This window comes from Tachyglossus aculeatus, chromosome 17 (assembly GCF_015852505.1).
Source record: "Tachyglossus aculeatus isolate mTacAcu1 chromosome 17, mTacAcu1.pri, whole genome shotgun sequence".
NCBI classification, from domain to species: Eukaryota; Metazoa; Chordata; class Mammalia; order Monotremata; family Tachyglossidae; genus Tachyglossus; species Tachyglossus aculeatus.
The window spans coordinates 59631562-59657732 of NC_052082.1; the positions used below are offsets into that span (position 1 = coordinate 59631562).

At 58.4% G+C, this 26171-nt stretch overlaps 1 protein-coding gene across 1 annotated transcript; it reads right to left on the minus strand.

Moving 5' to 3' along the window:
• Positions 1-200: 200 nt before the first annotated feature.
• On the minus strand, positions 201-25890 carry TYW1 (tRNA-yW synthesizing protein 1 homolog). Its single transcript, XM_038759815.1, has 16 exons — positions 25802-25890; positions 24563-24696; positions 22887-23027; positions 22424-22525; positions 21928-22122; positions 21490-21750; positions 21044-21172; positions 19825-19903; positions 19380-19432; positions 18905-19023; positions 17415-17524; positions 16224-16401; positions 14820-14955; positions 9444-9554; positions 7855-8022; positions 201-539 (listed from the first exon to the last, which is right to left on the minus strand). Exons 1-16 carry the CDS (start codon positions 25803-25805, stop codon positions 318-320), a joined length of 2142 nt encoding a protein of 713 aa, XP_038615743.1. The 5' UTR covers positions 25806-25890; the 3' UTR covers positions 201-317.
• Between the last annotated feature and the right edge of the window lie 281 nt (positions 25891-26171).

Consider the following 26171-nt stretch of genomic DNA (forward strand, 5'->3'; position numbering starts at 1 on the left):
TGGCCCACAGTCTTGAGTGGGGGTCAGACAGGGCAGGCCCCAGAGGTAAGAGGGAGTGCCCAGGCCGGCGTGCTGAACGCAGGTCAGCCGGGGAGGGGCGACGAGGTCTGGCCAACACGTGGACACCACTTCCCTTCTGTCCCTTCTTCTCGGGCAGGGCCAGCCAGGACCCCAGGACTGCACGGGACATCACCCTCCCGCTCAGCCGAGGGGATGCCAAGGCAGCTCGCTGTGAAGCTTCATGTTCCGCCTTGGTCCTGGTCAGTCTGTCCAGGGCCCCGGCACAGCTCCCCTCATCCCCCTGCCGGCCCACCGGCTCAGCACCCAGAGGCAGCCTTGGCCTTGTTCTTCCTCTGGAAGCGCGTGTCTCTGGGGTCAAAGCCTCTCTCCTTGGCTCCGAACACTGCCCAGGGCGGGGTCTTGGCCACGTAGTCGGCTGCCGTAAAGGTCTTGGTGCCCCCGCTGAGCTCATGCTCCCGAACCAGCTGCTGGAAACGGTCGTAGTCGATCCATGTCCACCACTCACCCTCGATCTTGTACTGGGAAGAATGGGGGAAAGGTCATTTGGGGCTGAGAATGGTGACGGGGCAATTGGGGAGAGGGCGCCACAGGTGTCTGAGCAGAGACCCGTTGGGAACGGCCTGGTCTTAGCTCTCAGATGTGCTGAATTCAGTTGAAACTCTTCCCTACATGCCCCGTTCCTCCCCCCAAAACCCCTACCCTGCTGACGCCAGGACAGGGAGCAAGGCCCCTGCCACCCAGATGCTCCAATTTGGCCGAGTGCAGCTGGCCAGAGCACTGGTCCAGGAACCATCGGAGCTGCCACTGCCCCGGGCTCGGTGGGACCGGATGTCCCGTTTGTGAGCCAGTGGATGCTTCTCCCCTGACTGGTCTGTTTGAGACACTGTTTGGTGTGGGGGGCCTGAAGGGAAGAGGAAAGGTCCAGGGGAAGGAGGGGCTGGGTGCTGGGTGCAGCTCCAAGAAGCCTCTGCTCAGCAGTCTGGACTGCCGTTGCCCTTGCATCTGTAACAAGCTGCCCTCACCCTTGCCCCGTCAGGTAGCTCAGGTGAGCTACTTCAGTATTAAGCAAGTGTCCATGCCCCTCTCCCCGTCCCTCTCCACGGCTGGCAGGGCCCATAGGGCTGTAAGCGTTCAGGAAAATCACAGCTTTTTGCATTCCAAGGACCTTTGACACTCAGCCCAGTGGTTTAAAGTTTTCTGGGGAGAAAACACCTTCAGGCCAAAGATCAAACGATTGGCTTCTCTAATTGGGAATCTGCCAAACCCGGGGCCTCGCCGAGCCCTCGGTAGGACCTCACCGGCCCAGCTGGCCGGTGGGCTTTCGGGGGTCTTCCAGGGGCCAAGTGAGGGTGAGAGTCTGCCTGGCCTTTTCTCTGCTCTATGCCATGTGTGCGAGTGGGGGGAGTGGAAGGGGAAGGGGGCGTGGGTCCTGATGGCCATGGTGTGGTCACGCCCCCGTGGACCAAGTCCTGGCTGCCCTGGTCTCGGTTTCATGGCCCCACGCTGCCACCGGTCTGTGCCCGCGAGGGCTTCTGTGTGAAAGTGGGTCTGTTGTCACAGGCCACCCACATGACGCCTGGTGACATCGGCGATGCCACAGGGTCCATCTGGAGGCGGACAGGGGACAGGTCAAGGGGAAGGCGGGACAGACCCCGTCCCGTTCGTTGCCCTAGGTTCCAGAATGGCACACCAGTGTCTGCCTGACCCCAACCTCACCCGACATTCACATGCCATGTTCTTTGGGAGAATTCAAGGCCATGGCCTGGTGTAGCGGGGACAGCAGATGGCAAGGCGGACCTGGGCCCAGGCCGAGTGGCAGGGGTACAGCCAGTCCCGCTCGAGCCATAGCCAACAGGCGTCGGCGGCCAATCACTGGCCATGGGGCCGCTTGCTCCTTGGGGCACCATTTGCTCGCCAGTGGCAGGGAAGGGTAAAGCCAAGGAGGTAATGTGACGCTGCGAAAAGAGCAGGGGGGCTGGGAGTCAGGATGGTGCCTCCTTCCAACGATACTGTTTCGGCACCAGGAAAATATTGGAAAGGTGAGGAGTAAGAAGCAGCAGCCCCTTTCTCGGGTGCCCCAAAATTCAAGACTGAGACTGGTAAGAAGCTTGACTGGTAGAAAGCTTCCCTGGAAACTCCCCCACCGCGGCACCCGCCGGACAGCCGACCCTCCCTGCAGAGGACCAGGGCCCCGGGGACCGTGTGTGTGGATGGTCAGGTGGACCGCATTGGGCAGGGACCCGATCAATGCTACTGCTGGCCCAGGCCAGACTGCTCAATACCATAATAATAATGATGGTATTTGTTAAGCGCTTACTATGTGCCAGGCACTGTACTAAGTGCTGGGGTGGATACAAGCAAATCGGGTTGGACATGACACTGAGAAGTTAAGTGATTCATCCAAGGTCCCATAGCAGACGGGTGGCAGAGCTGGGATTAGAACACATCGGGCTCCCGCCGGCTGCCCCCGCTGGAGAAGCTCGGTGGCCCTTCGTGCCCCGCCACTGACATTGGGAAACTGAAAACTCTTGCTCTCCTGCTCCCCTTCCCCCTCCCTGGCACCACCAAGTTGGGGCCCCTGAGAGAGGGGCGCTGATGCAAAATTCATCCTGCATGCTTGAGTTCTGCTTCCCATCGGGTTGCTCCTACAGACATCTGGCTAGTGGAGAGCCCCCCCCCCGCCCCAACCAGGCCTCACCTTGACCCCTTTGCTGGCCCAGGCTCACTCTCGTGCCCCTCTTCCTGGGTCTGAGGTGGGCAGCGCCAGGTGGGGCCTTGGTCTTGGTTACGGTCTCGGCTGCCCAAGGTCCTGAGCTTGGACAGAGAGGCCGTGCCTGGGGCCAGTTTGAGGGTGTCCCGGGAGCTGAGACCCAGCACCGCACGGCATGGCACGGCCCCCCTACAGAGCTTGGGTCGTGAAGCTGCATTAAGCAGATTAGCCAAAACAACCATGCCAGGCACTTCTACCGGGTGAGCTGGGCACCAAAGTGGCTCTTTGCAGCTGCCAAGTGCTGCTGGGCGAGTCAGGTCGGGTGCCAGGAGAGGACTGGACGTTCTCTCCCTGCCACTCCTCCCCTGGCTCGAGCGGGACGCCCAGACCCCTGCCAGTCTGACCTCAGGATTCAAGTGGACACTCAGCCCCACCCCATGGGCCCCTGCCCCGGGGTCTCTCCCCAGGTTGGAAGGGTCGTCCCCCTCGGCACCGATCCTGCCAGGCCCTCCGGGGCTGGGGGCGGCGTGGATGGGGCGGCCAAACCCCAGAGGGAAGATGGGTTCCGTGTCCCGCGTGTGGGCCAAAGATCCCCCTCGATGCAGCCGGCTCTGCAGTGCTGCCCCCAACCCCCGCCTGTATGTGGCCTGCCAAATGCCAGCCCCTCGCCCCCTTTCTCTAGCTGGAGGGTGTGGGGCTGGTGGGCCAGGCCCCTGCCAGAGGCTTAGCCCACTGTGAGGTGGAGTCAGAGGAGCCTCTCCCACTCCTTACAGGAAACAGCGTGGCCTAGTGGAAAGAGCCCAAGCCCAAGAGTCAGAGGACCTTGGTTCTAATCCCGGTTCTACCACTTGTATGTTGTGTGACATTGGGTAAGTCACTTAATTTCTCTCTGCTTCAATTTCCTCATCTGCAAAAACAGGTATTCGATATCTGTTCTCCCTTCTTCTTAGACTGATCGTCTTTTATCTATATAAGCACTCAGGACGGTGCTTGACACATAGTAAGCGCTTAACACCACAATTACTATTACTTCTCCTCTGTGCTTAATGTCTCTCCCTGGGACTTGTTCTCCAGAGCTCTGAAGGTTGGGGGATGGGGGACAGTGGGGGGACGGGGGACGGGGGGGACACACTGGAAGCCCTTTATGCCCACCCAGGCTTCCCCTCCAGCCCTAAGTCAAAGAGACCTCTTAGCTCAGACCTTTAGGTCTCACCACTTCATTTTCCAGGGACTGACTATTAACCCCCCACACCCCATCCACCTCCAGATCAAACATAAACTCCTTACCGTCAGCTTTAAGACACTCAAGCAGCTCACCCCCACTTACCTTACCTCACTGATCTCCTGCAACTCAGCCCACACACTTCACTCCTCCAACGCCAACCTACTCACTGTCCCTCGATCCCATCTATCTCGCTGCCAACCCCAGGCTCACATCCTCTCTCTGGCCTGGAACTTCCTCCTCCTTCATGGCCTATAAATGATCACTCTCCCTACCTTCAAAACCTTATTAAAAATCACACCTCCTCCAAGTGGCCTTCACAGAATAAGCCCTCATTTCCCCTACTCTCGCCCCCTTCTGTTTCACCAATGGACTTGGCTCTGTATCCTTTAACAATAATAATAATTATAGTACTTATTAAGCACTTACTATGAGCCATGCACTGTACTAAGCACTGGAGTTAATCAGGTTGGACACAGTCCCTGTCCCACATGGGGCTCACAGTCTTAATCACTATTTTATAGATGAGGTAACTGAGGTCCAAAGTCAATCAGTTAATCATTTGTATTGAGCGCTTACGTGTGCAGGGCACTGTACTAATCACTTGGGAGAGTATAATACAACAGACACATTCCCTGCCCACAGCAACCTCACAGTCTAAAGGAGGAGGCAGACATTAACATAAATAAATTATGGATATGTGCATAAATGCTGTAGGTGGCTAATGGTGGGGTGGTGGTAAATAAAGGGAGCAAGTCAGGGCAACACAGAAGGGAATGGGAAAAGAGGAAATGAGGACTTCAGAAAAGGCCTCTTGGAGGAGATGTGCCTTGAATAAGGCTTTGAAGGTGGGGAGAGTAATTGTCTAATGGTCTTTTCGATATGACAAGGGATGGTGTTCCAAGAGGCAGGATGTGGGTGAGAGGTCGGCAGGGAGATAGATGAGATCAAGGTATGGTGAGAAGGTTGGCTTTAGAGGAATGAAGTGTGAAGTCTGAGTTGTAGTAGGAGAGTAACCAGGTGAGGTAGGAGGGGGCAATGTACTTGAGTGCTTTAAAGTTGATGGTAAAGAGTTTCTCTTTGTGGAGGTGGATGGGTAACCACTGGAGGTTCTTGAGGACTGGGGAAACATGGACTTAACATTTTTGTAGAAAAATGATCCGGGGAGCAAAGTACGGACTGGAATGGGGAGAGACAGGAGGCAGGGAGGTCAGCAAGGAGGCTGATAGAATAATCAAAGCGGGGTTAGCAGAAGTGCTTGGATTAACGTGGTAGCAGTTTGGATGGAGAAGGACATATTTTAGTGACAGGATTTAGTGATAGATCGGATGTGTGGGTTGAATGAGAGGAGTCAAGGATAACACCAAAGTTACGGGCTTGTGAGACAGGAAGGATGGTGGTGCCGTTTACAGTGAGGGGGAGGACAGGCTTTGGGTGGGAAGATAAGGAGTCCTGTTTTGGACAAGAGGTGACGGCAGGACATCCAAGTAGTGATGTCTTGAAGGCAGGAGGAAATGCAAGACTGCAGAGAGGGAGAGAGATCAGGGCTGGAGATGTAGATTTGGGAATCATCTGCATAGAGGCGGTAGTTGAAGCCATGGAAGCAAATGAGTTCTCCAAGGAAGTGGGTGTAGATGGAGAATAGAAGGGGACCCAGAACTGAACCCTGAGGGACCCCCACAATTAGCGGGCGGAAGGCAGAAGAGGAGCCCACGGAAGAGATTAAGAAGGAGCAGCCAGACAGATAGGCAGAGAGGACGGTGTCAGTGAAGCCGAGGTTGGATAATGTTTCCAGGAGAAGGGGGTGGCCAATGGTATCCAAGGCAATTGAGAGGTCGAAGAGGATTAAGCTAGAGTAGAGGCCATTGGATGTGGCCTTTGAGAGGGCGGTTTCTGTGGGGTGAAGGGGACGGAAGCCGGTTTGGAGACGGTCAAGTTGAGAATTGGAGGAGAGGAACTTGACAGTGAGTATAGACACTTGGCTTAAGGTCACACAGCAGACAAGTATCAGAGCTGGGATGAAAACCCAGGTCCTGATTCCCAGGCCCTTTCCACTACGCCAATAGCTTGAGGCTCAAACAGGACAATGTGGAGCTGATGCCATCCCAACAGGGGCATAGACTTTCTCTCCCCTACCACGGGGGACTGGACGGAGCTCCTGAGGCTGTGCTAAGGCCTCGGAATAATGGGAGGGAAGACGAGGAGCGAAGAGGGAAGGAAGGGACAGCAAGCGCTGGGGTGGGGGGGGTGCACTTAGATATGCACCCCTCAGCCCCACAGCATTTAAGTCCATAACCTGATATCCTGCCATTTCCCCTATCTTTATTTTAATGCCTGTAACCCCCTCTAGACTGTAAGCTCTTTGTGGGCAGGGAACATGCTTCCCAACTCGGTTGTATTGAACTTTCCCAAGTGCTTAGTATAGTGCTCTGCACCCAGTAACTGCTTAATAGGTGCTGACTGATTGATGAGCCTTGTTCTGGATTATCCAGGCCCACTGGCCTGCCCCGTCTCTACTCGTCTGCGAAGCCCTGCAGGGAGAGTAGGGAGCGGAAAGGAGATAGAGGCTTCACCCCGTCCCTGGTCCTCCCCCAGGGCCCTGCAGGGCTGGGATGTGATAACAGTCAAGGGGTGACTCACTGGCTACTTTGACCTTTGGGAAAGAGTTTTAAGGTGAGAAAGCTGAACCTGTTGGCCATGGTCTCTACTTGTATCTTCTCTGCCCTCAGCAGGTTCCAGGGACAGTGCTCTGCACACAGTGGATATATGACAAAATGCTCTGCAGCACAGCAGAGCTCTGAACATGGCAGATGCCCGGGACAGTGCAGTGCAGCGTTCTAAGCACTGGGGAGGAGACGAGTGAATTTAGATTGGACACAGTCCCTGTCCTGCAAAGGACCTCATAGCCCAAGTGATTTTATCTGTGGTTCTGTTGAAGAAATTTCTGGATTTTCTGTGGATTTTGATTGTCTCCTCTCTTCCCTACCTGAGAGCCGGTGAACAGGGTTTGTCCCCCACTTTGCCCCACCGCCAGTTCCCACCTGCTCCCCAAGCTTGACAAACTCTCCAGCGGCAGAGACCGGCAGAACTCCTGTTCCCAACTGAAGGGAAAGTAAAGCTGCAGGCCTCGAGGGGCCTCCCGAGCCATCTCCCTGCTGCGTCTGGCGAGCGGGGCATCCGTTCGGCCGGCCGGCTGGCATCGGTTTATCGCTGCTGTCCCAGCAGACAGGAGGCCAAGCAAAGACTCCCGCTGAGGGAGTCATCACCATGGGAGTCATCACCATACTTCCCAAGCGCTTAGTACAGTGCTCCGCACATAGTAAGTGCTCAATAAATACGATTGATGATGATGATGATGATGGGAGTCACCATCGTGGGCGAGGCCGGGTGCACCTGAGCCCAGGGAAGGTGCCCGCCTCTCTCACGGCTCCCGGAAATGCAACTGGGACCAGGAACGGGAAAGGGGCTGCTGGACACGGCCCCCCAAATCCCTGGCCTTCCTGAGAGTGGTGGGGTCTGGGAAGGTGGCCGGCGCCCAATTCCTACGGGGCCCCGTGGGCTGGGCAGCCTCAGCTGGGGAGGACTGGGGTGTGGCTCTGACAAAGTGACTCCAAAGGCCCCAGGCCCCCCTGCATTGGTTGGGGGCAGGGCGCACCCAGCCCCACGCGCACACCTGATTATGCCATGGGCGCCCATCCCAGTCTCCCAAATGCTCCGTGAGCGGGGAGCTCGGTGGGCGTAGGCGAGCATTCTGATGGCAGTGGGGCGAGGAGGGAGAAGAGGAAGAGGAAGGCATTGGCTGCCACCACCCCAGCAGAGGAGGGAAGCCCTGGGAATTAGAACCTGGAATGCCAGGGGTGGAGGCAGGGAGGCCAAGGGGAAAGACCGCAGGCGAAGGTACCTTTGTGTGGGCTAGCAGGAGGCAGTTGGAGTGCTCGTGCTCACTAGCGATGTCATAGCTGGGGAGCAGCGACGCCAGCTCCTGGACAAAGTGGAGCACCTCGTCGTGCCACGGCACGTTGGCCATGGTGAGGCTGCTGGCCGAGCTCTCCCCGCAGTACGTCACACCCTGTGGAGACAAACGGGATGTTAGAGCTCAGGTTGGGCCATCGGAGGAAGCCCCAGCCCCAGCAGGCCCCTCCAGAGGCATATCTGATCGGGTCTCCATGCTGGAGTTCCAGGGCAGGACTCTGCTGACCACTGGGCCTGGCAGGATTCTGGAACTCTCAAGGGGGCTGGGCATTTCCCTCCTGGGGAAGCCTGGGGGTCTGGGTCACCTGCAGAGCCCTCTGGGCCGGGAAACTCGGGGTGGGGGGACACCCAGTTCCCCAGGGACTCTGGCCCCCACATCCCTGCTGTGGCTTAGAGAAGCAATGTGGTTTAATGGCAAGAGCACGGGCTTGGGAGTCAGGGGTCGTGGGTTCAAATCCCGGCTCCGCCACTTTTCAACTGTGTGACTTTGGGCAAGTCACTTAACTTTTCTGTGCCTCAGTTACCTCAACTGTAAAATGGGGATTATGACTGTAAGCCCCACCTAGGACAATCTGATAACCTTGTATCACCCCCAGCGCTTAAAACAGTGCCTGGCACAGTAAGCGCTTAACAAACACATTATTATTATTATTATTATTATTATTGTTATTATTATTATTATTATTATTATTCTCTGGGAGAACTGGCATGGGAGGCTCTGAATGAGAAGGGCGGCCACCATCTCCAGCTCCGAGGAACCGGGTTCCAGTCCCGCACTGCCCCGGCCTGCCGGATGACCTGAAGCGAGTCGCTGCACCACTCTGGCCTTCAGTCTCCTCCTCTGTCAAATGGGGAGAACACCAGCTGTCTGTCCCTACCTGTCCAGATTTTATGAGGAGGTGAGAGGTCCCATCTGACCCTTCCCCCATCATGGGGCTGAGGGGTTAGTTCAACTCCATCCTGCCAGGGCTCCTATGGGAATGCCTGTTTCCCATCTCCTGGGTTTCTGGTTTGGTTCCTTTTTTTTGTGCCAAGCATTGTACTAAGTGCCGGGGTAGATACAAGGGTGTCACGTTGGACACAGTCCTTGTCCCGTACGGGACTCACAGTCTTCATCTCCATTTTACAGATAAGGTAACTGAGGCCCAGAAAAGTGAAGTTACTTGCTCGAAGTCACCAGCAGACAAGAGGCAGAGACGGAATTAGACCTAGGTTCTTCTGAATTCCAGGCCCGGGTGGTATCCACTAGGCCATGGTGCTTCCCCTGCGGTCAGGGAGGCTCAGGCAGCCAAGGTGCTCTGCACCTCCTCTGGACGGTGGCTTGGGTCCCTCTGCCCCAGACCCCTTGCAATTTTCAGGCTTAGACCTCGCGTGTTGGTTGCCGGGCACCACCCCGCATTCCAGGGGAGCCACCTGCCCTGCCACAGCAGAGCCCCAGGGTCAATCTGAGACAGCAATCCGGGGGACTGGGCTGCCCTGGCCCTGGCCCTGGCCCCAGCAGGAGAGTGAGCCACCCACCTTGACCTCGATGAAGTCCGGTTCCCCAAGCGAGACCAGATCGGCGTAGGCTCGGAGCTCATCCACGTTCCAGGCTTTGACCAGCGTCAGGCGATACACGGTGCGCTGGGGCTGAAAGGCAGAATAAGACCACTCAGTTTGGTCTGGGGTGAGGAGGTCGCTGCCTCCCCCTCAGCCCCCTCAAAAATGGCATTTGGTAAGCACTTACTACGTGCCAGGCATTGGGGCAGATACAAGTAAATCGAGTTGGATGCAGTCTCTGCCCAAAGTGGGGCTCTCGGTCTCAATTTTAAAGATGAGATAACTGAGGCACAGACAAGTGAGGTGACTGGCCCAAGGCCACACAGCAGAGAAGTGGTGGAGCCCGGATTAGAACCCATGACCTTCTGACTCCCGGGCCCGTGCTCTATCCACTACAGGATCCCCGGGGTGACTGGTTGCCTGCCCCGGACAGGATGCGGGACTGCGAACAGTGTGTGGTGGGCACGGCGTGTAGTAGGGCCGGAGTGTGAGGAGTGTGTATGGCACAATAGCAGGGGCCACATCTGTAGTGTTGAGCTGCGTGAAGAGCACAAGGGTATGGGCAGAGCATGTGCAGAGTGCTGGGCCGCATAACACAGAGGTGGGTGCACAGCGTGTGCTGCGTGCGGAGAGCTGGGCTGCGTGCAGAGCACAGTAGTGGGTGCAGAGCATTTGCCATGTGCGGGGGGCTGTGCTGTGTGCAAAGCACAGTAACAGCTGCAGCGTGTAGTAGAGGGCTCTAGTGAAAACCTTGAGGATGAAAAACGAGGGCACTCGCTGCTCCAGCAGGGACAACAAGCAGGCCCACCCACATTCTCGGGACAGGCCGGGACCGTTTGCCCTCGGAGCAGTGGGGAGAGAGAGGTGGAAAGCCCCCAGTGTCTCCGCATCCCTTGTACGGCTGCCCACCAGCGTGCTTGCAACTTCCAGACCGGGGCCCGGGTCAACACCTCTTGGAGGCTCTGAAGGAGCGCAGACCACCCCAGGGGAGTGTTCAGCACCTCTCTCTAACCAGGCCCGCACTGCACCGGCAGGGTCCTGGCTGATTCCTAAGGAGATGGATAGGGAGTGGGTGTGGAGTCGGGACGGCAGCAGCGGCCCGGCTGACCCTCAGGGAGCCAGATGGGAAGCGGTGCTGGGAGGGCGGGCAGTGGCCCGGCTGACTCTTGGGGAACAGATCTGGAGGCGTGAGGGTGGATGATGGCCCTGCTGACTTCTGGAGAGACAGACGGGGAACAGAAATGGAGCTGGGACAGTGGGCAGTGGTTCGGCTGACTCTCCGGGAGCCAGATGGGAAGCGGAGCTGGGAGGGCGGGCAGTGACCTGGCTGACCCTCCGAAAGCCAGATGGGAAGCGGGGCTGGGAGGGTGAGCGATGGCCCGGCTGACCCTTGGGGAGCGGATCCGAAGCCACGAGGGCAGTGGACCCGTTGACTCTTAGGGAGACGGACGGGGAATGGACCTGGAGCCGGGAGAGTGAGCAGTGGCCCGGCTGACTCATGGGGAGCCAGATGGGAAGCAGGGCCAGGAGGGTGGGCAAGCTGACCCTCAGGGAGCCAGTCCAGAATCGGGGGCAGCCGGTGGACCAGCTGACACTTGGGGAGCGGATCCTGATCAGAAGGGTGAGCGGGGGCCCCGGATGACTCCTGTGGAGACGAGCGGGAGCCGGGAGGGTGGGCAGAGTCCCAAATTACTAGGCACCAAACACAGAAGACTAACACTCATCTTTTTGTCAGCTGAGTTGGCTATTGAGCTCATCTGGGTGGGCTACAATCAGAGCGCTGGCCACACCTCCCCCCCCCGCCCCCCCCCCCCCCCCCCCCCCCCCGGCATCGGGACCAGGATTCCCACCACCCTCCCTCAGGGCCTCCAACGTGCTTTGTTGGGTTCTCATCAGCCTCGTCTCTCCTCGCCTCCCTTCTGGTCTGCACCTACCCCCTCTCCCAGGTACCCTCTCTGCAGGGCCGCATCCCCATCACAGTCACACGCAGTCACAGCCTCACAGACAGACACGTAAAAACCAATCACTCATACACACACACATATTCATGCACTCTTCCGCGGCCCTAACCAGTCCCACGGCTCTCCTCCAGCCCCAGCGGAACCCCTAAACCTGGCCCAACCGGCCTCTATCCTGGCGGCAGCACAGCTAATCTGGAAAATGGAGCGTGCACTGTGAGCGATAGCTGACAAAGGGGACGGACCTCCCTGTTCCCAGCCCATATAGAACCCCCGTCTCCTTCGGCCCCAACAGAACCCCCCAGCAAAATCAAACTCAAGTTCTAGGGCGGAAGGAGGGGAGACAACCCCACCCGCCCTTTGTCCCAAACCAGAAAGCCGAAACTAAGGAAGCACCTCCAAGCTGGGCGGGGAAAATGGACCGCTTGGACTCCTGACTCCCCAAAGACCTCAGGTAGCTGGGGTCTGTGCAGAAGGCCACCCGCCCTCTTGCAAAATGTTCACTTCACTTTCTAGGTAAGGCGAAGGGCAGATGAAAGGGGAGAATGGTGGGATAGACCGCTGAGTCACAGAATGCTAAGACGTCCGTCCCCGGGTCACCCTAATCAGTCAGAATCCTCCCACCGGCTCAATCGATAATACAACGCACTGCGTAACCCACAATTTCGCCCCAGAGTCCCCACTAGGCTGTGTGGAGGACAATGAAATATGCATTTTTTTCCTTCCGAGCGAGGGCAATTTCTCATTCTGTAGCTAACAGAATCAAATGGGTCATCTGGCAAACGACCCTGAGTTGTCGAAAGGTTACTTCTTCGATGGGCAGAAGGAGCTGGCAGAATTGTCCTGCCGGCTGGGCTGGCTTCAGAAAGAAAACGACCTCGTTCCCCCCCAACCCATTCCCCCTGGCCCCATCTGTGGCCGGCAGGAGTAGCAAAATGACGAGGGAAAAAAGGAAGGATGAAAGGAAGGGCTCCTAACACACAGAAATGGCCTTCCAACTGCCCCTCCTTCAGGATCGCCCACATTCTGTTCCGAGTTTGGGCCTGGGGCCTTGGGGGAACTAACGGAGGAAAAGGGAGGAGGAAAAAGTTAAAGGCCTGCTCACTGGGGTGGACTTGGCTTGACTGGTTGCCTGCCCATGGGGGTGGGCTTGGTCCGGGTGGTCACCTGACCGTGTGGCGTGGGCTTGGTTTGATTAGTTGCTTATCTGCTGGGGTGGGCTTGGCTTGATTGGTTGCCTGCCCTTGGGATGCGCTTGGTCTCGATGGTTTACCTGCCCATCAGGTGGGCTTGTTCAGGGCGGTTGCCTGCCCGTGGGGCGGACCTGTTTGGCGTGGTCACCTGCCTGCTTCGGTGGACTTGTTTGGGATGGTGGAAGCAGTATGGTGTACTGGATACAGCACAGGCCTGCAAGTCAGAAGGTCATGGATTCTAATCCCAGCTTTGTGATGTGTCTGCTGTGTGACCTTGGGCATTTCATTTCTCTGGGCCTCAGTTACCTCGTCTGTAAAATGGGATTGAGACTGTGAGCCCTAGGTGGGACAGGGACTGTGTCCAACCTGATCTGCTTGTATCCACCCCAGCGCTTTAGTACAGTGCCTGGCACATAGTAAGCGCTTAACAAATACCATAATTCTAATTATTATTATTGGGATGTGCATGGTTTGCTGAGGGTGGGGAAGACCCTGATGGGAATTCAAATCCCCTACAGTGTGTCTGTTTGTCCCTGAGACCCGATGCCCAGTGACTGATGTTAGCCATCTGAACTTCAGCCCTCGGCTGCGTGCGATGCCCCGCTTTCCCTCCATCCGGTTCTGCCCAGCCTGGGCTTCTGCCGCAGAGCCGGTATTTACTGAGCACTCCCTAGGCATCCCACACTGCACCCAGGGCTCCAAACCCCGGAACCGTCTCATTTGTGTTCAAGGCTTCCCGCGCCGCCAGGGAAATGGGAAAGAGCCTGTGCCAAGAACAAAGCCCCCCGACAGCTTCCACGCAAAGATTTGTCTTGTCCACAGGAGGGGCTGCTGTGACACAAAGCCTCCAGGGATTCTCGGGCTGAACCAAACAAAATTCTTCTGGAAGGTGGCCCGAGACTTTGAGATCAGACTCCAGGACACTGGCTTGGGGTTGGGCACTGGATGAGGGGTGGCCCCGGCTGAATGCCCCCACCTGGCCTTTCTGTTCCAGCCAGTCACACCCCACACAAACCCGAGCCCAGTCTAGCACTCCCCCACCCACCCACCATTCCTAGCTTCCAGGATGCCCACCTGCCAGACTGTCTGGCAATCAGCTGCAACAGAAACAAACTCTTGTTCAGGATGAGTCTCTGCCTCCCGGCCTCCTGCCTGGCAGCCCCCCGGCCCCCTCCCCATCGGCCTCACGGCCCCCCTGACAAAGCACACGAGGGCACAGGCCCGTGCCCGTTCCCCTTCCGATGGAATCCTGGTGGAGCACGCCACTTTGAGTGAGACGTTTGCACCCAGCAGCCCTGGGCATCTGTCCGCGTCCCTCTCTGATCCCAACCCCAGAAAATGACACTAGTCACCTGATCGGCCAGAACACAGAGGCCCAGCACTACCACAACTCTCACCCGGCAGAAGGGGAAGGTGGGTGAAAGGGGGGAGTGGCGGGGGGGTTCGGCTGTAGATGACCACCGTGAGCCCACGCCCCGGTTCCTGAAGGCCGGATGCGGCAGTCCAAGCCTTGTGCCGAGGGGGTGGGGCGGAGGAGGTAGGGGGGCACATGGACCAGCGCAGCACAGTTCCGGCTCGAAGCGGGAGCTGGCCCGGAGGGAGCATGCGGTTGACGGTATTTTTAGCGAGGACAAATGAGTCAGCGTAATTGGGGCAGCGACGCGGGTTCCCGGGCTGTTCTCAGCATCGCCCGGCCCTGCTGGACTGGAGGGACGGGAGCCGGGAATCCCCGCTCCTGCCCACAGGCCCGAGACGGGGCTACTGTCCGGCTGAACCCCCCTCCGGCCGCCGCCACCTGGCCACCTAGCCCACCCGATGTCCCGCTCCGTAACGGTTGCCGCAGCAACCAGCAGGCAGGTGGGAAGAGCCGGTGAGTTTACATTCACGCCATTGTCCCTCGGAGGCAGGGGGATCGGCGGGGCCAAGGCCGTCCCCCGGCCCCTCGCCACTTCTGACGTCACTGCCCCAGATGGGCTCTCCGCCCAATCCCTCCCTCTGCTGAGGCTTGGCTAAGGTCCCTGACCATGCCCAGGTGCAAGCCCCCAGCTTAGCTGAGCCTCTGGTCTAAGCCCCCAGCCCGGCCGTCCGGACAGGCAATGGGCACGGGCAGGCTGAGCTGTACGCTTGGCCGGGCAAGGGACGGGGGGATCCCCGGCGCGGAGCGGAGAGCGCTGCCGTCCCGCGGTAAACCCCCAAATTGGTACCTTTGTGGCCAAAGCTCTCAAACTGTCCAGGAACCGTTGCCAGAAGTCCTTGAAGAGCGGCCGGTCCACCCTCTTCAGGGCCGCCTTGGTACTGGCGTCCACGCTGACGTACAACTGCGTCACTGGCCCCAAGGTCCTGGGCATGGCCAAGAAAAGCAAGGGAAGCCAGCATTAGCCCATCAGTGGCCCAGCAGAGAGAGCCCCCTCCCTTGGCCGGGGTCCCGAGCCAGTGGGCCACAGCTGCGGCCAGGACCCCCCCTTCCGGGCCTGTGACTCAGGCTGGTCTGTGGTGGAGGAGAATCGGAACTCGCTTCTCCTTCCTGTGGCCACCGCGGCAGCTTGTCCGTTGGGTCTGTCCAAACTCTGGCTCTCCTGGTGTCCCGCCGTGGGGCTCCGAGGGGACATATCCCTGTGCTCACCCCTGCTGGGGGAAGTCAGTTTTCCTGCCGTATGACCTGAATGTGCTACCTTCTGTTCACCCTGCCCACCCCATTTCTCATTGGGGCTCTACCTCGCCCTGCCCTGGTCCCAGCCTGTCCTTGTTCGGAAGGGCCCCCGTGCCTGGGCTGTGGCCGGTCCCGGGGAAGGCTCCCGAATGGAGGCCCAGCCTGATCATCCCGGTGGGAAGCCCGGCTGCCCCAGAGAAAAGCCCCTCTGCCCAGAGCCCAGGGCAAACTGAAAGCCAAGGGGGCCGTAGCAGTGGCCGGCGCCAGGAATGGGGCGCATGGGGCTCACCCGCCTGCCTCCTCCTCCCCACGGCCTCTGGAAAAGGGTGCCGGGCCGAAGCGAGAATGAATCACTTCCCAGAAAACTGGATTCCCACCCCACTCTCTGTGCCGGGAGAGATGGGTGATGATGGTCTAGGAGAAGGAAGTGGAGACTTCTGGGAGCTATTCTGCCGGCCGTTGTGTCCGGCCCCACCTGGCCGGGCTGAACCGCAAAGTGGCCCAAAGCACAGACAACCAGCGCTGAGGCGGGGCCGGCGGCTGTAGACGGGGAGAGATGACCAGCAAAGCTCCCCACCAGCAGTCAGCGCTGGGGGGATGGGGTGAGGCCGGTCAGTCTGCAGAGGACCCAGCAGCCAATCAATCAATCAATCAATCAATCAATCAATCAATTACCCCGTCTGTAAAATGGGAATTAAGACTGTGAGCCCCATGTTGGACAAGGACTGTGTCCAACCTGATTACCTTGTATCTGCCTCAATGCTTAGAACAGTACTTGGCACATAATAAGTACTTAACAAATACCACGATAATAATAACGATCATTATTATTATTACTAAGCAGGCAGCAGGGGCGGTCCAGGAACCCCGGACCAAAACTCTGGGACCAGAGGAGACTGAGACGAACTGGACGGGACCAGCTCCCCGGCACGGCAGACGCCCACCCGTCGGCGCTCACCGGATCTCCGTCGGAAACTGGGCGTTGGTGACCAGGAAGCTGGAGATTCCACGCTGGTGGAGGAGCTGCAGGAAGCGGTTGATCTCCGGGTACATGATGGGCTCTCCCACCAGCGACAGGGCACAGTGCTTCACCGCCAACCCTTCGGCAAAGCGATCCACCCGCACGCCCGGCACGCCTGGGGACCGAAAGGAGCTGGCTGGAAGGGCCCCTTTCCCCCGAGTCACTTTTCTCAATAAGAGGTGCTGGGACACCCTGCCGATTTCTCCGGGAGCACAGTCCTGGAAGCGGCGGAGCCAGGGGCTGCTGGGCCCTGAGGTAGGCAGATCTGGACCTATGTGGGTGGCTCGCGGCCTCAGAAGCCTGGGGGACCAAGGGAATTTGTAGAGAGGGGACACAGGTTGTCATCAGACATACAGGACAGACACGGGGGAATCAGAAGGACAACCAGCACCAGATCCACCGGGGTCTTGGTGCTCCTATTGGAGACAGTTCTGGGTTGAGCAGGCCTTGGGGGTAACCATATAAAAACTACACACGACTGCCTCATTGTTGCAATCTCAGGCTGCGCTGTATAAAACAGTTTCCCTCAGGCAGGCTGTGATTTCTCATTGGATAGACACCTCCTCCAGGAGGTCTTTCCTGATTGGTCCCCCTCGGCTAAATCTAGAAAACTTAACTATTTTCACCCTCTGACTCTTCCATGTCTACTCTCCCGACTTGTGGGCACTGCCCAACTTTGGGAAAAGTAAGAATTTGTGAGAGCAAGGGATAAAGCAGGGGCTTGGGAGTCCAGAGGACCTGGGTTCTAATCTCAGCTCCGCCACTTACCCGCTGTGTGACTTTGGGCAAGTCGGTTACCTTCCCTGTGCCTCAATTACTTTATAAAATGGGGATTAAGACTGTGAGCCCCATGTGGGACACTGGACTGTGTTCAACCTGATTAGCTGGAATCTTCCCCATCACTTAGGAGGGAGCGAAGCATTAGGGGAGGGACGAAGGGATGGGGGAAGGAGAGTCCTGCTCACAGCTGGCCCTCCCGGCATGCCAGTTTATCACAATCGTCAGTCAGACGGGGCCCTGGAGACAAACTTCAGAAAGGGCTGAGCGGTGCTTGGGACGGCTAAGCCAAGAGACCCCTTTCCCCTCCCCGTCTCCCGCCGTGCCCCGAGCCAGGTAGGGTCACGGTACCTTTAAACTGCCTGATCATGCTCTGATGGTTTTCGATGGCCTCCTGCAAGATCATCTCGGGCTGGTCCATTCTCCACCGCCATTTGGTACCCACTGGGTTGGTGTGATGCCTGCGGAGATGCCCGGGCCAAGTTGGCGATTCTGGCGAGTCGGCCAGACGGCCGCATGCGCGGTCCAGCCCGTCGGAGGGATGGGCAGGCTGTCAGAGAGGCTGGGGGCTCTCGGAAGCACGGCGGGGCAAAGGTCAGATCAAGAGGAGCCCGGGGTCTGGCCCATGTCTATCGCTCTTGAGGCCGCCACCCCAAGGTTCGGAGGAGTGCGAGGGAGGGTAGTCCAATGGGAAAGGATGGGACGGATGCACCGTGCAAGAACACAGGTCAGAAAAGCTCTGAATTAGATTTCCTAGAGCGCAGGGATGCTGCCGTGGCACCTCTGCTCCTTCTTGGCCAGGAGGCTGCTGAGGCTCTGCCATATCTCTAAACAAGCTCGCCGGGCCCGAGGATCGGCCGGTCGAGAATCTAGCAGATTGTGCTGTGAAGTGGATTCTGAGGAAGGGACCGAGCCTGCTGGTGGCCAAGCTGGGAGGGGGGGGGACCACGGACCCCACTGCAGACCCCGGCCCGCAGACACCCGCTCCCGAGGTCTGGGACCTGGGGTGCAGCGGCGTTTCCGGTGCAGGGTGGGGACCCCGCGGCTGTTAGGGGAACAGCATGGCTTAGTAGCAAGAGCAAGGGCTTGGGAGTCAGAGGTCATGGGTTCTAACCCTGACTCCGCCAATTGTCAGCTATGTGACCTTGGGCAAGTTGCTTCACTTCTCTGTGCCTCAGTTCCCTCATCTGTAGAACGGAGTTGAAGACTGCAAGCCCCACGTGGAACAACCTGATAACTCTGTATCTACGCCAGCGCTTAGAACAGTGCTTGGCACACAGTACATACTTAACAAAAACCGTCATTATTATTATTATTACTAGGACATCCTAGAGGCTGGCTGGGCGGAGGGGCTTGGGCTGGAAGTAGGGCACGTGGCCTGGCCTAACTCAGATGGACATCGACAAGGTAAAGCCACCATTGGCACTGCCCCCTCCCTCCCTCTCTCTCTTTCCCCCCGTTGTTAATACACCCTACTGAGAAGTGAATCCCCTAGTGCTCTGATTTTTGAGGGGTCTCCCATTTTGATCAGGATTTCCTTCTCGCAGATTGTGACCTCTCTCAAACACCCGGTACAATGCCCTGTAAAGGTCTGGGATATAGCTTGGGATCGGTTTCCTGCAGCCTTGCCTGGGAGCAGGCGAATGGATGGGTTGACCCCATGGGATCCCATCCAACTCAAGGGGCCGATGGCATTACGGATGCTGAAACCCATCAGCTCAATGGAGACTGGGTCCCGTGCCCTTCTGCCCACCACCACCCTGCGCAAGCCCCACGCCCCAAGCGCCCCTGCTACCACCTCCCTGGCCATGAGCTGCCCACCGTGCTGCCCACCGGCCTACCTCCAGCAGAAGACACATTTGTTGGCACAGGCCAGGCTGGGGGTGGTCTCCATGCAACGGTGGCTTTCGATCCCGTAGAAAGTGTGCTTGTAGCAGCCCCCTCGCCCCCGGAGCATGGCCTGCAGGGGACAAGGCAGCAGCCGCTCAGTGCCAGGGGTGGCCTCCCCTTCGGGGCCTGGGTCACCCTCCTGCTGGGTGGCACCCCCTCAGCCCCCAGAGTGGCCTGGCGTGCTGCCGACCGGCGTTTTCTCCCTTGCCCAGTCGCAAGCTCTGAGTTCCACCCCACCCAAGGAGTTTGAGCACAGAGCAGCGGCTCACAACCCGACGGGGCGCCCACTGACCCACTACTGGATGGGTGCAGTAGCGACTACAGGGCTGGATCCGCAAGGGAGAGGGCCCTGGGACTGCGGCCCATCCCCTGCTGAGTGGCCCACATGTAGAAGTGAGGGGCAGCGAGTGAGGAAAGAGGAAACACCTTGGTCCAGCGGCACAGCTTCACCCCGGAGTGACTTCCGAGCAGCCGGTAACCTGGGGAGAGGGGCAGTCTGGTCAGCGCCAAGGGGCTCTCACACGTGTAACAGAGCACGCCCCTCCACTGCCCCCCAGAAGTGAGCTCAGCCCTGTGGGGGGCATCCGGCACCTGGAGAGGCCTCAGAGAGAGTACCAGCTTGGGGGTGGGGTGGGGGAAGCGCTGAGTCAGAGGTCAGTCCTAGAAGACTGGCCTGTGGCCCAGAGGTCCAGATGGAGGTGGGCCCAAGGAAGCACGTGATGACTGTCCGACGGCCTTCCCTGTCCCTGCTGACCAGCTCCAAGGCTTGGCACTCAGCCTCCCCACCCCTGATGACCAGCCCCCACCTCGGGGCCCTGAGCCGACCCTTCAGAAAGAACAGCGTGAAGTCTCCGGGAGGGTGGTGCCCCACCTTGCTTCGTCAGGGCATCTCGGAGGGCCGGCGTGATCATCGCTCGGGGCTCGCCGCCTTCACCCTGCTCCCGTTCTCCCTGAGGGAAACCAAAAGAACTGAACTCTGGGACCGGCCACATTTCTCACACTGCGTACACCCAGGCCGCAGACGTGAGGCACCGTGAGCTCACTGAGCCACAGAGCCGGGACTGAGCTGAGAACTTCCAAACCCTGCTTAACCCCGTTGCCAGGCCCCCCCAAGCAGGAGAGGGGTGTCCAGAGACTCCTGTCCCATTGGTGCTGGAGCTCAAGCAGCCATGGCTATCGCTTCATCAAAAACCCACGGTGCCCGGCGGGACCTTAGCCTCACGTTTCCTCAACCCCCGAAGACTGGATGGCAGTGGGAGCAACTGCTCTCTTGCACCATCAGGGCCACTATTCCCCGTCAGCTTGGACGAGTAGCAGAGAGCAGGACGGTGCCGGCGGCCAAAACAGATGCCCGAGTGGCTTTCTCCAGGGCCCCCAGCAGGCAGCACAGTGGCCAGGTGGAGGCCTTGGTGGGGAGCAAGTGTTGGAACTCCTCCACTGTCAACTCAGGGCCCCCGGGGGTGGCCAACGGCCACAGTCTAGACCCACTGGCGGTGGTCCGGGTTGGGATGGTCCGAGTAAGCCACCGGGGGCCGAAGCACCCGGCCTCGGCCTTCCCTGTGGGCTGTCGGTCCGCTGCCGGATCTTTCGAGGAGTTGGAGTATTTGAGTCTCGCTGCCTAACCTAAGGGAGCCGGAGGCGCTGAGCCCTGTGGGTCTACTCTTGGCCCGCTGCCTCCCCCGCCACCCTGAGTGCTTCGTTCCTCCCCTCTAGTTTTCTGCTGGAGACTCTTCTCTGAGGCCCCAGCGGCGGCAGAGGTTATGGAGGTGCTTGAAGGCCGGGGGCTGGAGCCGACCAGCCGGAGGGACACGAGGCCGAGGCCTCCACCGGGATGCTCTGGCTACCGCGCCCGGCTCGATGCCAACCCCCGGGGCCCTAGAGGGAGGAAACAGGCACCTCCCTGACCTCTTGCAGCCAGAGGCATCCTAGGCTGCTCGGCTCTTGGCCGCTCAGACCTACAGGCAGGTAGGATGGGCAGAGAGAGACGGGTGGGCAGGCAGGACTGGCAGGGACGGACAGGCAGATGGGCAGACAGACTTCCCGTGGGAACTCGCCAGTCCCCAAGCCCTTCCCTGGGCGGGCACCAGTACCTTGGCTGTCTTCACGGCACCCACGAGGCTGCCCAGGTCCTCGACGTCCACCACCGCGCTGGGGCCCGGGGCCTCCTCCGTCCCCGATTCCTCATCCTCGCTGGTGCTCCCGGCTGGCTCCTCCCCATCCTGGACACCGAGAGAGAGGAGCAACGTTGTGCCGCCAGCGGATGCCCGGCCGAACCCCCCCCGGCACCCACCCTGCCTCGGGAGGCTTGAGATCGGGCCAGAGTGGGCAGAGCCTGGGGCGCCAGAAACGGTGAGAAGCCACGCCGGCCAGAGCCCAACCCCAGGAGGAGACCAGGCGACAATCTGGAGAGGACGTTCGGGCTGGTTGGGCTTCGGGGGAGGCTGACCTCCCGGGAGAAACCTCAGAGCTTGCCTCGCCCCGCTCTACCCAACCCCCTCCCGAGGGTCCCACTCCAGCCACCCCTACCCACAGGAACCTGAGCATCCAAGGGGGGCCCGCTGTCCAAGCCCACTTTCCTCTGCGACGTGCACTGGGCCTCTGTGCATTTGCCGTTGCAGGACGTGGGATCTCCCTGGTGCAGGGTCCGCAAGCGGGCCAGGAACCTGGCCCTCCAGGCATCGAAGTCAGCCTCCAGGCTGCCGTGCACGCTCTGCGCCACGTTGCCATCCCCCTCTCCGCGAGGCAGGAGGCGCCGGGCGCCCAGCATCCACAGCCACTTGTCCACCCTCCGACTGACCTGCGAGCGGGTAAGACGGGGTGGCTCGTCATGTGCCCGCCCTCCCAAGGGCAGGGGGCCGAGGGCCCCATCTCCGTCTGGACCGCCCCGGCGCCCGTCCCGGACCGCCCTCCTTGAGCCCATCCCGGGAGGTCGACCCCCAGCAGCCCCCGGAGAGGAGCCAGCACCGACACTTGCCGTGTTGAAGTCCCGGGCGTACAGGGAGTTTCCCAGTCCAAACACGGCATAGCTCAGGTCCTTCAGGTAGGTCCGGCCGACCCTGAAGTCGTGCGCCGCCTCCTCCAGCCACTTGCAGAACCAGGTGGTGCTCTCGGGCGGCTGCCCGTCGGCGTAGGTAGCCAGCAGGAACACGCACACGCTCCCGTTGGCTGCCTGAGGGGGGAACAGCCCGGGACACTGGGCACCTGCTGGGACCACCCACGGGCGCTGCCTGCTGGGGAGCAGGGACTGAGGGCGAGCTACCCTGGATGGAGGGCACATGCTGTGACCCACACCAGGTCGGAGCCGACATCCAGCTCGGGAGACTGACACACATCCCCCTCCACGGGAGCCCCCAAAACAGCAGAGCTGGGGAGCAGCTGAGGACCGACTGACTGGTTCTCCCGGGAGGTGCCCCTCTGTCCTTCCACCCGGCCGTGTGGGCACCCACAGGGAGAGGAAAAGCATCACCAACCTCGCCCACCAGCTGATCCTCGGGATCGTAGTCTCGGAGATCAACCACGTCCACCGGGGAGGGCAGGGTGGCCACGGCACTGGCGAGGATCGTGGCAAATCCCTGAGGGCGAGCCAAGCGCTTAATACAGCCCGCAGCATATGCCCAATAAATACAATTGACTGACCGATGGACCGAGCCTGCGTGCTGCCACGAGCAAGTGAGTGGGCAATTTCGGACCCTTCACTCATCTATCATGTGCTTACCTTGTACAAAGCACCATATTAAGCGTTGGAGAGAGTACGATATAACAGTAGATACATTCCCTCCCCGTAATGAGCTTGCCATCTAGAGGATGAGCTTCGCCCAATCTAAGACACACCACGGGGGGAAAGGGAGGAGGGGTTAAGAGGAGGGCGCTCAGGAAATCAGAGAAGCACCTCTGGCCTGCCCCAGGTCTAAGAGGATACCAAATTCCTTTTACCTTTGCTGTGCCAGTCTGGGAACCGTAGAAAACCTTCACCGCAGTAACACGATCGTCTAGGCTTCGGAGGGGCGCAAGACCATCAGCTAGCGTGGCCTTGGCTCCCTGTGCAGGGGCTGCTTTTCTCCGAGACTGGGCATCCTGCAGGGCAAGACCAACCCCCTCATCACCAGCCCAGTACAAAAGGATGCAGGACTTGGTCCTGCCCTCAAGGAGCTTACTATCAAACATGAGAGGTGAGCAGGCAGAAGGATACATGCAGGAGCTCATGCACAAAGATGCACAATAGATTTGCTGTCCCCTGATCTTGTCAGGAGCAAGGCCAACCCAAAGAATCAGTTTAGGACCTTAAGATCTCATCAATTTATCCATCTAAAAGTATTTATTGCGTTTCTGTTTTGTGCAGATTACCGTCCCAGGTACCTACTGTGTGCAGAGTGATGTACTGGACATCTGTGTGTAAAATGCAGTGATCAATGGCATTTAATGGGTGCTTACTGTGTACAGAACACTACTAAGCAAGTGGGAGAGTATAATGTAATAGTAGACATGATCCCTGCCCACAAGGAGTTAACGGTCTAGAAGGGAAGACAGACATCATAATGAATTAAAAATAGAGGAAATGGTAGAGTATACGGATAGCTACCCTTCCCCACAGCAGCAGTATATATGTTTGTACAGATTTATTACTCTATTTATTTTCCTTGTACATATTTACTATTTTATTTATTCTGTTAATGATGCGCGTTTAGCTTTAATTTTGTTTGTTCTGATGACTTGACACCTGTCCACATGTTTTGTTGTCTGTTTCCCCCTTCTAGACTGTGAGCCCACTGTTGGGTAGGGACCGTCTCTATATATATTGCCAACTTGTACTTCCCAAGCGCTTAGTGCAGTGCTCTGCACACAGTAAGCACTCAATAAATACGATTGAATGAATGAATACGTGCTGCAGGGGTGAGGGTGGAGTGAATGTCAAGAGCTTAAGGGGTACACACCCAAGTGATCCAGAAAGGAGAGCAAGGAAGGGAAATGAGGGCTTAGTTGGGGAAGGCCTCTTGGAGGAGGTGTGATTTATGAGGTTTTGAAGGTGGGGAGAATGGTGGACTGTCAGATATGACAGGGGAGGGAGTACCAGGCTAGAGGAAGGATATGGGCAAGAAGCAGCATGAGAAGCAGCGTGGCTCAGTGGAAAGAGCCCGGGCTTGGGAGTCAGAGGTCGTGGGTTCTAATCCTGGATCTGCCACTTGTCAGCTGGGTGACTTTGGGCAAGTCACTTCACTTCTCTGGGCCTCAGTTACCTCATCTGTAAAAGGGGGATTAAGACTGTGAGCCCCACATGGGACAACCTGATTACCTTGTATCTAACCCAGTGCTTAGAACAGTGCTTGGCACACAGTAAGGGCTTAACAAATGCCATCATTATTATTATTACATGGGCAAGGTGCTTGGGCCTGAACAATATTTGGTGTGTGGATCCCCCACTGTTGTACAAGCACCTCGAGGGCAGGGATCAAGTCTTCAAACTCTCCTTTTCTCCCAAGTGTGAGGGAGGGAGGAAAGGAAAAAGGAAAGAGAGAGAGAGAGAGCCCCCTCAGTGCCCGCACGGTCCGGCCGAGTCTCTGACTTCTCCAGGTGTGGACCCCAGGCCCTGCCACCCCTCAGGGCCTGGTTACCCGCTTTCTGCTGACAAGTTGGAAGAAGAACCAGAGGCTGAGGCCCAAGGCCACGCAGGAGTAGATGTAAAATCGGTTCCGCCACAGAGTCACCGAGTGGGTGTGGATGAAGCTCCCCGGGTTGGAGAAGGCGTCTGAAACGTAGATGTTTGAAAGCAGAGTCACGCTCAGGTAGGTGCCCCCCGTCTGTCTCCCACTTCTAGACTGTGAGCCCACTGTTGGGTAGGGACCGTCTCTAGATGTTGCCGACTTGGACTTCCCAAGCGCTTAGTCCAGTGCTCTGCACACAGTAAGCGCTCAATAAATACGATCGAATGAATGAATACCCGGATTGGCGGGGGGCCCGAACAGGCCGAAAGGTGGGGACGATGGCCGCGGGGTCCGACCCCTCTCCCCGGACCCAGGCCAAGGCGCTGGGGTGCGATCGGTCGGGCGGGGGACCAAGGGGATGGTGCCTGCACACACGTGTACACCCCCCCCACACGTGAACGGATGGATACAGAGAAGCAGCGTGGCTTAGTGGAAAGAGCCCTCGTCCCCCTCTCCATCGCCCCCATCTTACCTCCTTCCCTTCCCCACAGCACCTGTATATATGGATATATGTTTGTACATATTTATTGCTTTATTTATTTATTTATTTATTTTACTTGTACATATCTATTCTATTTATTTTATTTTGTTAGTATGTTTGGTTTTGTTCTCTGTCTCCCCCTTTTAGACTGTGAGCCCACTATTGGGTAGGGACTGTCTCTATATGTTGCCAACTTGTACTTCCCAAGCGCTTAGTCCAGTGCTCTGCACACAGTAAGCGCTCAATAAATACGGCTGATTGATTGATTGGGAGTCAGAGTTCGTGGGTTCTAATCCCGGCTCCGCCCCTTGCCTGAAGTGTGACCTTGAGCAAGCCACTTCACTTCTCTGGGCCTCGGTGCCCTCAACTGTAAAATGGGGATGACGACTGTGAGCCCCACGAGGGACAGTCTGATTACCCTGTATCTATCCCAGCGCTTAAAACGGTGCTTGGCACACACTAAGCGCTTAACAACTACCATCATTATGATGATGATGATGATGATGGCATGTTATTAGTATTATTATTACGGACGCGCACACGAGGCCCTCCGTTCTTCGCCGACCCCCCCACATGGTCCGGGCCCTGAGGGGCCTCGGGCGGGGGATTTGAGGAGGGGGACCCACGGGGGGCCAGGAGGGAAAGCAGGCCCCGGGGCCCGACCTTACCCATTCTCCGGAGGGATCCGGAGAAGCCTGATCTTCCAGACTGTGAGCCCGCTGTTGGGTAGAGACCGTCTCTCTATGGTGCCAACTTGTACCTCCCAAGCGCTTAGTCCAGTGCTCCGCACACAGTAAGCGCTCAATAAATAACGACTGAATGAACGGCGGCGATGGGGCCTGTCGCCAACGGCCCGGTGGCCCGGCCTGGCTCGCCCCGCCCCCGCCCTCAATCCTCGACCAGTCACCGAGCGGGGTGGGTGGGACCCGTACCCACGGGGGGGGGGGGTCCAGACGTCATCGCCTCCAATCAATCAATCAATCAATCTTATTTATTGAGCGCTTACTGTGTGCATGGCACTGGACACGGTGCTCGTCC

Bases quoted from the DNA above. Each gene is read 5' to 3' on its own strand.
- TYW1 (XM_038759815.1), bottom strand. The intron at 22,123-22,423 runs GTTGGTGATGCT...TTCCCCCCTCAG, and splicing joins AGGATCAGCTGGTGGGCGAG to GCAGCCAACGGGAGCGTGTG. The intron at 19,024-19,379 runs GTGTTTCCTCTT...TGTCCCCTGCAG, and splicing joins AGCTGTGCCGCTGGACCAAG to GCCATGCTCCGGGGGCGAGG.